Genomic DNA, 10,947 nt, shown 5'->3' with positions numbered 1-10,947 from the left:
CTGTAACAATTTGGAACGATGAACAATAATGCAAGTGCTAACATTAGCTTGCTAGCTAACAGAAGTAAGCAATTTTAGACACACTCAAAAAGTGTTCAGATTTTCCCTGTGTTTCTTTGGGTGGCTGAAGGCATGCATCTCTTGTTTTGTTTTGCAAAGTATTTTTTCAGTAAAGTATGTTCAGATTGATATTGTGGAACTAGTACACTGAAAATGTGCAAGTGTTAAAGCTACTTGAAAAGGGATCAGTAGTGTTCTTGATACTAAGTATTTATTATACATTTGATTTGGTTTCATAACGTCCCCGCTGTATAGGACAGCAAAACGTTGATTACTACTGAAGCTTATGTGTCACTCTACAGATGGAGCTTATGAGGTTGTACAATGCTCTAATGAGGTGTTCTAAGGTGTTTAGACCTGTCACTCATCACTACCTGTCACTTCTACAGATTGTTTAGATGATCACAGTATATCCCACAAACATTGTAATGTAACTACCTCCTCTAATTTCCTTGTCTCATGTCCTGTTGAAATTGGACTGATTTTAATATCAAGTAAAATTAATTAAGGTGAAAAAAAAAAAAAAACAGATTTTTTTTCTGCTTTCTTGAGTCTGTAAAGTGGTATTTTTTCATCTAGCTTTCTGGCACCAAGAGCGCACTGATTTGTTTATACATTGCACTTCCCACACATCGTCTGTCAGTGTTCCTGGACATCTTTAGTGTCTGTCACTGCTGAGAGAAATAAGTCTGAATTCTGTGTATTCCAAACAACTGGACTGCAACTGCAAGTAAGGCTATCTGTTTTCCGCTCTTTACTGGGAATACAAACTAATGTTTAATTACCGGAAAAATGACATACTCAATCTGTAACTGATCATCCAAATTCAAAAATTGCATCGGGGATGAGCACCACAGGGCCTCATGCTCCAGCAGCAAGTAAAATGGACTCTGATCTATTGCATGCCCTGCTGATGTATCTACACTAATGCAAAATGGAGGAAATTGACAAATTGTCCCGATCAGACAACACCAAACTATCTGAGAAGCATTTTTAATTCAACCAAATTAGACCCAGTGGGAGATAAATGCTATACTGTGATAGCACCAACTGGCTCTGTGTGGTGCAAACTGAGATAAAGGTGTGATCACATGAGTTTGTGCCTATCCCACAGCTGATATGAAAAACTTAATAAATGTACAGAGATGAAAGGAAAAGGGGAGAAATGAGGAAAATAATGGAAATAATCATAGTTCAATGCTAGATAGCTACAGCTAGTACAGTCTGGGTATTGGCCATTTTGTCAGTTAACATTCTGTCTAAACTGCATTTAATGTGTTTCTCCCTTAGATATGAAACAGATATGACGTGTCACAATGACCCCCGGCCTCACTACCACACGAGTCAGTTATGATGACTAACTGCTGTCTGGTCAGAATCCTGGTGAGGATGACGAGCATGCACGAGCGTCCCTGAGATGGTTTCTAACAGCTTGCTAAAACTCTCCAGTTGTGCAAATTGGGTGGTTAAGGCCGGTTAGAGGTACTGCAAAATTCAGCTTATTTGAGTGAAATGAACATTAAGTCCACAAGCAACAGCTCTGGTGGACATCTGTGGCAGTGTGCTGTGTGATCAAACTGCATATTTTAGACTGGCTTTTTATTGTTACCATTTCAAAGCACACCTGTGTAGCAATCATTCAGTTTAATGAGCATCTTAATAAGCCACACCTGTCAGGTGGATGGATTACCTTGGAAAAGGAGTGCTCACTAACACAAATTTAAAAAAAAGAAGTTGCAACCAAAATTTGAGAGAAAGATATCTAATGAGTGCATAAAAATGTCAATTTTTTACCTAAACCTGTCAAATATGGGGGCAAAAACAAAAGCGTTGCATTTAAAATTGTTGTTCAGTATAGACATAATGTATATATAATCTAACCTGATTACATTTACACCTGGTTCAAAGGGTCTCTGTCCTTATCCATTGATATCCCATCTCTCTGTCCCAAAGAAAATAAAACAAAAAAAAATATGGTAGCCATCGATGAGGCTGTGCTATTATATGAACTTCTGCTTGCTTTTCAAAGCATGGAAAAAAAAGAAGTGGTCTTCACCAACTGGAATGCCAAAGAGGAAAGCAGGGAAGAATGCCATTTTATTATGCGGCTGCTTTTATTTTAAGGTGTGGTCACTGCCACAACTGTCTAGAGGATGATCTGCAGGAATGCTGTCAAGACTGGTGGGAGAAGATACTGATGGTGACCTTTACGAATGAAGTCTGGTGGGTGTCCAAACTATATATTTCCATAAGCTTTCTTGCTAGTAGCTTAGCTTGCTAACTGGCTAATGGCTGCTACCTTGCTGGTTTGGTCACACGATAATGTGTTTCCCTCCATATCATTGTTGTGTGTGGATTGAAAATGCATCCACAACCACCTCAAAAGGTGGTTTGGACGATCAGATGATGATCCATCCTCAATGCGTTTTTGGTCAAGCACTATCAGACTGCAATCCAGTCACCCAAAATGGATTTTAATTCAAGGTGTTAATGGGGTCAGTGACTTACCATTCTGGGATGGAACCATGTGGCAGCCATCTTACCTGGGTCCTGTTTTGAACTGCTGTAAATGGAAACTATGGTGAAAGAGGCTTATATTGTCTTTATAATGCTTGTATTCTTCTATCAATACACAAATAGTATTATTTTTATCTAAATAATGACCATAAGAACTGTGCCTGTCTAGGATCAACCAAAAAAAAAAAAAAAAGATTCTAGTAGAACTTTGATTATTATACCTCCAAAAGAACAAATGCTTTTAATCATGAAGATATTGTGCACTGATATTGCAGACAATTTTATTTTTTCAATTTTGCTTGAATGTAATAGGTAAGAACTGTCAACTCACTGGCAAATACTCTTAAAAATTGCTAATATCCTAAGGTACATGGCAAAAATGCCTCAATGTTTCAAATTCATAGAAAATTTAGGAGTAAAGACAAACAACACTTCTTATTCCTAACGTGTTGTATGTATAATGTATGTTTACACTTACTTAATTAATGGAATCAGCTGCTGAGCGGTCAGATACGTTAACATTACCAACATTTACCTTTGAATTAAGTTAGCATAAAACATTAAAACACTGTTTTATCTCTAACTAACATATCAGTGCTGCTGACACTCAGCAGTGCTTCACTGCCAATAGTTGGCAATAATAAATGATAACCAGGCAAGATGGTGGAAGGTTATCCATGAGTTATGACTTAATGTTATATATAGTCCTGCCCTACTGTTCTGTGATTGGCTAGTACTAACCAAGTTGCCAACTCTGGGGCTGAAAAATTAAGCCAAAGCAGTAGTGCCAAAAATTGCAGTTCCTGTAGTGTTCACTTGAGGCTGGCTCCTAGAGTGAGTCAATCCCCACAGACCCCCATGTTAAAATGCATGACGACTGTGCAGGGATGAACTTTTATGTAATGTCAACCAATTGTTGATGTAAACAAGGCTTTAAGTTATGCATAATTAAGGGTGTGGTCACTTTGAGTGTCAGGTGGGTGCCGTCCATTGACAAGCTGCCACCACAGTGACCTTGTTGTTTAGGTAATGTAACACTGGCCTAACCCCAAATTCAAAGAGTATGGGCGTAGCCATTGGTATTTCATTATGTTTTCAGTTCATGAAAGTTTTCCTTAACATTTTGGTCACCTAAAAACATCTTGTTCAGATTTTGGTTGTACAAAAAAACACTAAAGGTCGGATGTGAAATTTTTCTGGTGAGCACATTTTTGTTTCAGCGGTTTAAAGCCAGATAGCTAGCTAAAATTAGCATTAGCATTAGTATTATCACAGTTACCTATAGCTGTAAATGCTAACAAAGCAAGCAGCTAGTCTTAGGGTTATCCCCACCCTTGCGTCCAAATATTATCACTTCTGGCTCAAAAAAAAAAAAAAAGCAAGATGGCAAAGGCCAAAATGCCAAACTTTTGAGGTATCAAAACCGAAATCTGTCACGGTGGCTAAATCTTTATCTTATACAGTTTATGGTGCTAACCCTTACCATGACCTTGCAGCCTTAATCATATGTCCATCCTCAATGTGTAAACGTGATGAGTACTAGCCAATCACAGCATTGTAAGGTGGGACTAGGCAAAACTCAGTACACCCAGTAGAGTGCAAATTGTGATTTTAAAAGTAGTGTGACTGCATTTAAAGTCAAAAGAATGATGTGAGAAGATACAAGCATACTGTAGAAAAAAAGACACCAGCAATCACCAGCTATCATCTTTAATTATCTGCTGGGTTACAATCCTCCAAATGTACAACTCATGACATTTACAACAAACACTTAAGTTTATAGTATTTTACGTAGTTACTATGGATACATCTCCACAGGCATGTGTCTTTAGAAGATCACAAATCTGATAAATAACCATTCATACCTTTAAAAAAACATAAGTGTGGGCCCAGACCAGGAAACACACCGTGGCATGTTAACAGAGTGTCGGTACAGTGTCGGACATGCTGACATGTGCATGTTAGCAGAAATCCCTTTGACTAGAGGAACCAACTGTCATTCATAAACAGAGACCTGTCGTGTTGCTGCTGTGCCGCTGGTCGAGGGTTTAAACAGCACAAATACAGTGACATCTGTGTGTCTGCATTCAGTTACCTGTTCTCACAACATCTCAAAACTTTGCTCCGCTACACACACATACAAACAAACTGTACACATACGTAGGAATGGTGGCTGCTTATGTTATACTGAAGAACTACACTCCCTGGTTTTCTTACAGCGCACAACAGTGCCCTGATTTTGTCATTTTTTTGGGGGGCACTAGTGTGTGTTTTGACAGTAGCATCAGAGTAAATATTGAAATTACGCTGTAGTACTCAAGTCTACTTTCTCAGTTCTTAAGGCTCATTTATACTCCCTTTATGTACGAAAATGGATAGGTCCGTTTCAGACATTGTAAACTTTCCTGCCCTCATACTTTATGTTGGCATAGATACAGCCAATAGATGGCACTAGGGGGCAGGTTCAAAAGTTTTACACAACAACAAACAAGGCAACAGAGGAGGAGGTTGTAATATTGTACCTTTAAACAGAGGCAGTGTTGTAGACGGCGGTGGTCTGTGCTGCTAGTATATATACATCCCGACACATGAACGTAGGATACTTTTAACTATATAACCGATTTGTTCCATTCCACCATTATTTTAATGTCTTTATTGTCTCCTACAGTCAGATCTTGCTTGAACTACGCTACACTGCCTCCACGATCTTCAGTGGTACTGCTCCGTTTCATCTGTATCCGTAAGTTTCAGAAAACATGCACAAATATGGACGAAATCAACTTAGAGTACAGACATAAGGCTCCATTTGTCTCCGGATCTAACATTGAGCATAAATGAGCCCTAAGACTCACAACTACTTTGACTTTAACTTATCTTATTCTTGGCTGCTTTTCATATGATACTTTACCGTACCAAAAATATTAAAAATGATCTCCTATTGATATTTTTTTGATATTTTTTTTCTTCCACAGTGCTACAAACAATATTTGATCTGTAGAAATCTGGGTACGCAAAGTGTCAGTCTTACTAGGCCAACTACCATGCATTGATTGGGTTGATGTTAGATTGGAAATCTTCTTAGTAACCTATAAGATGGGGGAAAAACTGGAAGGTGGATGCGAAGTAACACAATTTAGCCTGGCCTACAAAGGTCTTTGTAATTCAAGTCAATACCCACCATGTGAAACCAAAGATTCTGTGGAAAAGACATCCTGCACCATCTTTGATCTTTCATAGTTTGTATTGACTTTAATGGAAGAGATACTTGTTCAGACTAAATTTAAAAAAAAAATGTTAGTCTGCACCTACCTGATGTTGTTTTTCTCACCTTATGGGTCACCAAGAAGATTTATGAGTTTACAACATTTTCTTGTAAATATTTTAATGAGCTGCTCAGTGACTGAAATGTCCAGCTTTGGGGAGACGGCAATGTGAGACTGTGATACGTAGTATGACAGTGCTAGGACAGGACTAGGGATGTCAGTTTCGGTTCATTTTGCTTTTGATAGCCCGACACCTATTAACCAGTAACCAAATGGTTAACTTCTATGAAAAAATAAAGCTAAAGACGTAAAATACATGCGGCCTTTCCTTTTAGTCCAGCACTTCATTCACTCAGTGAGCTTCAGCACCACATTTCAAAGTGCTATCCATTTACAGAAGGTGAAATTTGAATGTTTTGTGATGTTAATTGCTTTAATTTCATTTTCCATGTTAGCATTTTTTTTCTTCCATATTACCATGCTCCACTGGTTACCTAACCTTAGGCCATGCTCACTCTACTGTAAACACCACCTGGGCACAGCACCTCATAACTGAGCTGCTTACTAAACTGGGGTGACCTATGGGAAGACCAGGAGGGTGGGCCCAGTGTTTCCACAGCAGCTGTTTGGTCGGCCTTCATTTGCAGCAGTTCCCAAATAAGTAGCACCCCTTGGTTACTTTAGCTCCCGCCAGACCCAGGTGATGCGCACTGCAGTAAACTGAATAGCAGAGGCCTTATCCTATAGATCCACATGCATGACCAGCCAAAAATATTCTCGCCAGTTAACGATTAACCGTTGACATCCCTAGTCTGCACTGAGAGAGCTCCTTAAAAAAGTCGATGATTTAACTCTTTAAGCTTTGCATTATATTTCCATTTGGATAGATACACCATCAATTCTTAATTCTGGTCGTGACTTCAACTTGGCTGTACTCTTGGAGTAGGCTAACAAAGGTAGACTTGTCTCAGCCCTGTTCTCCACCATGTTTGCATCACCTGCTTCTGACATAATTCTTTCTCAGCAATGGGGTGGAGACTTGAGGAGCCTCTAACTTCACTGTACAGCTGTTGGAGTGGAGGGAATGTGTTTGGACATCTGTGGAATTAAAAATCTGATAAAATCCTTGGATCCAACTCTCAAAGAACAAAAAAAAGAGTGTACAAGACTGGAGGTGTCAGTGGAGGAGGGCAGGTTGTACTTTGGACTATGCGAGTGGTAGAGAGGTAAAATGAACACTGTCACACCTTCAACAGGACTAAAACATGCACAGTTTCTAGTCAATTTATACTCGAGCTACATGGGACACGACTGGGCACATCATGGATGGCTGCTTTTCTTAAAAATGAAAGAAAAATCACGACAGGAATTTTTTTTGTTCTTTTGTGCACATTTTTCACTGGTGGGCTACCGGCGGATGGTATCACAGCTATGGTCATAAAAGAGTGTCGTCTCTTATCTATTGCGTTAGGCTGTTTATGGTGCCTCAGCTCCTGTCTGTGGAGATACTTGTAGCAGAAGATGCATGCACAAGTAGAGGTGGGGACCAGGGTTAGACTGATGTATCAGTTTATATATGGTGTCCACCTTGAGACAAATCACTCCACTGACCATTTAAGGGGTGTTGGTTTGTAAAGTCTGAAATGAAATGTGCCTCTTCCTGCCATCAGGACCTGACACCCACCTAAATAAATGTCATTATTATGGCTTTCAGAGGAGAGTTTTGGTGTCCCACAGAAGTCTAAAAACAGTTTCAGAGGCTTTTTTCATCCTAACAAGGATTCAATCCCAGTGATTGAAAATATAAATGATATTAGAAAATGCTCAGATTTTATGATTTTTATATAAGCACAGAGTATTGGCGCTCTAAAACGACATCAGTCTAACCCTAGCGGAGGTGGGCGGGGTGGGTTGGAGCGTCGGGGTAGAGACATGACTATGTCTGGCTGGCAGTTAACGCGACATTGTACCTTGGCACATGACGATGGGGCACAGGGGAGAGCAGTCATGAGGTGTCATTGGGTGATCACGTGGTCAGGCAGGCATTTTGGGTGGATGGGTGTGGGTGGGGTTGGACACAGTCATTTAGCTCTGGGCAGTTAATCGCTGCTCTGTGAGCGATGCCTGGTGTGATACCGTTTTGTTTTCGTGGGCCCTCAGCTTGGACACCACGTCAATGAACGCCAGGCTCTGGACCTCTTTGTGGAGAGGCTCTGGAAAGAGAGGAAAGGGGAAAAGAATCATGAATTCGCAAATTAAAGCTCAAGTAATGGTACAGTAGTTCCCTGAGGGTCAGATTTAAAAGACCATCCTATTCTAAGTTAGATACAGAATGCTCCAAACAGGTTAGTGTCATTTATCTATGATAAATTAATTCCCCCAAAACATATGCTGACAGCAGTAATGAAAGCATGGGATAGGGATATTGGTACAAGGGATGCAGTTTGGGACAATGTTGGTGGCACCTCAACCCTAATCCTAACCCTGGCGTTTTTATTATTGTCATCTTATATTTAATTTATACTAATTTATTATCACTGTCAATAATATTAATTATTTTTGAATGTATTTATTTATATGGGCAACTTGAATGAATAGTTTATTAAACGGGACATATTTTATACAACTGGTGTATAAAATATGTCTCGACTGTGACTGGGAGGCAGACCTCGAGGAATGGGAGGTACTTACTTAAATCTCGACGCTCCCGTTGCCCGACCGTAGTTACGTCCAGTCTCTCTCCCTCTCTCCCCTTTTTTTAAAATCCTTTTCAATCCTGTCTCCACTCCCCTTTAATTTATTTTTATCCTCTGAATTTTTTTTCTTCTTTAACTCATTCTAGCCGACCCTGGCTTTTTATGCAGCTTTTGTAAGTATTGTATACTCCCTTCCCTTGAGCCTGTGCAACGAGCTTTGCGTCCCCTGCAAACCTAACCCTCACCCTCAAGAAACCCAAGTCACCAGTTTATACGCTTGAAATTTTGTCATAGAGCATATCTAACACCGAGAATAAGACATCAAATGGGACTGATACCTGACCCTTATTGCTCACTTTGCTCCCATGAAACTGTTGGTTCTTTTATACATGCTGTATGGTAATGTTTAGGGGTTTTGGGGTTTTAGGGGAAGGTTATAAGTACCATTGCAGAACTAACGGGGATGCAATTACCAGTGGACCTAAATGATTATTCCCAACTTTCCCTTACGGGCAGAACTCGCAAAATCTGGCTGCAGCTAAGAAGATTTTAGTCCAGCATTAGAAACCCCCTTGTGATATCTCAATTATTCATTGGTTTATCTGGAACTATAATCAGCAAGAGTTAGTCATGCATGTCCAAACACGATTTTAATGTGGATAAATTTGATATCTAATTTAAAGTATCGTCTGTATAAATAAGAATGCTCTGCCTATGGGGATATTACTCTCATGTTGGTTAGTGGAAGGGAAAGGGGTGTAAAGAGGGGATGGATGGGGAGTTGGAGGTGGAGGATAGCTGGGTTAAACAGTCCAATGTAATCACAAACCAGTTGCTTCTGTTTATCTGTATATGTTGCCATAAAAAATAAGTGATAAAAAAGTAATTGTACAGTACAACATCTGAGTGATGTCATACTCACCTTTAATATGTAAATATCCAATATCACAACTAAGTTGCATTAATATCAAATTTGGAAATCTACTTGTACTTGTGTGCATTTATGAGACAAGTCAAGACAAGTTGTTGAGTCTACTCTCAGTTACTGTAATTCAGAGTTCAACAATAAAATGGTTAAAGCCACTGTCTCACCTGAGCCCATGACTGCACAGATGAGGATCATAGAGTTGTACTTGATCTCTGGTGCGCTCCTCTCGTCTGACAGCAGCTTGTGAAGCACTGACACTAGGTTGGCTCCAACAAAGTCCTTCTCAGCTGCAACTGAGATCCACAAATACAGTCTTAGTGTGTTACCATGATAAATATGAGCAAATGTTTTCTACAGTGAGTACAAAAGAACGCTTTTACTTAGGGTACATTATAAAAAATGCCAGCAAAATTCTACTTATATTCTACAAATTTTGGGGCTGAATCAAACTGCTTTCAGTGGTTTTGCAGAATGCTTTGCTGGCTGTTTAAGCTCAGTCAAGTAAAGCAGAAACTTCTAGGGCTGAAAAATGAAGCCAGTGCTTTAGTGCCAGAAACTGCAGTTCTTCTAATGGCCTAATAGAGCAGTGCTGTTAAAAACTAGCAGTGGCTTTGCTGCCAATAGGTGGCCAATGTAAACGTGCGGTTACTACTGCTAGCTGTCATCTCAGCTAGTCAGTGAACTTGAACTCTTGACCATGTTTATGGTGTTGGTGCTTTTTGGAAACTTTTTCATGCAAATATTGGATAAATGATATAGCTTGCTGTGCAGTTCATTGCACTAATGGATCATATAAGATGCCCTCCATTTTTTCCCAGCTAATTAGCCAGCTCATTAATTAGCCTTAGGTTAGCCTGGCTGTGCTGATGATGCTAATAGGAGTCAAGCTAGCCACAGTTTTTAAACTGGCATGCACTGAAGAACAGAAGATGTCTCTGTGAGGTTTTTACATAAAGGTCCACAACAGTAGTTAGCTAACGTTATGCGATGTCAACATTAAACGTACACTATGCACGATTGTTGGTTACTGATTTTTAAACAAGGTCACCAGTGAAAGTGAAAGCAAAACCAACCCCACCTCTTGTTTGGTGTTTGCCTCGCTATATTTGTGTTTTTCTTGTGGTGCTGTGTCTCTGGGTTGCCTGCTGCTTACAGTGTGGCACCTGGTCACTATCTTTTTAAAAAGCCACAACGTAAACTGAGTGCTGTGGGGCTAAACACCCAATCAACACCCCAAACACAGAAAATAAGATGAAAAAAGAAAATCCAGGCGGAGGGCGGAGTCTCCGCAGAAAAATACACCATCACACACAGTGGGTCATGAGTGATGACCAAGAGACTTCTGTATGAGTCAATACAAAATCCTGCTTAGTATATCTTAAAACTGGCCTATATCTTTCATGCTACACTTGACTAGGTATGAGGCACAGCAGAACACTGGTTCAGTGGTGTGACTGTCATTCTTAAGCCTTGTACCCAGGTT

The 10,947-nt window shown here is 39.8% G+C and overlaps 1 protein-coding gene across 3 annotated transcripts in view; it reads right to left on the bottom strand.

Annotated features, from left to right (window-relative positions):
- Positions 1–4,273: 4,273 nt before the first annotated feature.
- Positions 4,274–10,947, bottom strand: part of rap1gds1 (RAP1, GTP-GDP dissociation stimulator 1) — a 63,778-nt gene continuing 57,104 nt past the window's right edge. For all 3 annotated transcript variants that reach the window (XM_050066945.1, XM_050066946.1, XM_050066947.1), the window contains 2 exons: positions 9,629–9,757; positions 4,274–8,053 (listed from right to left, as the gene is read on the bottom strand). In XM_050066945.1, coding sequence (XP_049922902.1) covers positions 7,926–8,053; positions 9,629–9,757 — 257 coding nt within the window. In that variant the 3' untranslated portion in view covers positions 4,274–7,925. The remainder of the gene's footprint in view (positions 8,054–9,628; positions 9,758–10,947) is intronic.

Source organism: Epinephelus moara, chromosome 17 (assembly GCF_006386435.1).
Source record: "Epinephelus moara isolate mb chromosome 17, YSFRI_EMoa_1.0, whole genome shotgun sequence".
Lineage (NCBI taxonomy): Eukaryota > Metazoa > Chordata > Actinopteri > Perciformes > Serranidae > Epinephelus > Epinephelus moara.
The sequence above is the reverse complement of the archived record's forward strand: the minus strand, read 5'-3'. Positions and strand labels throughout refer to the sequence as shown.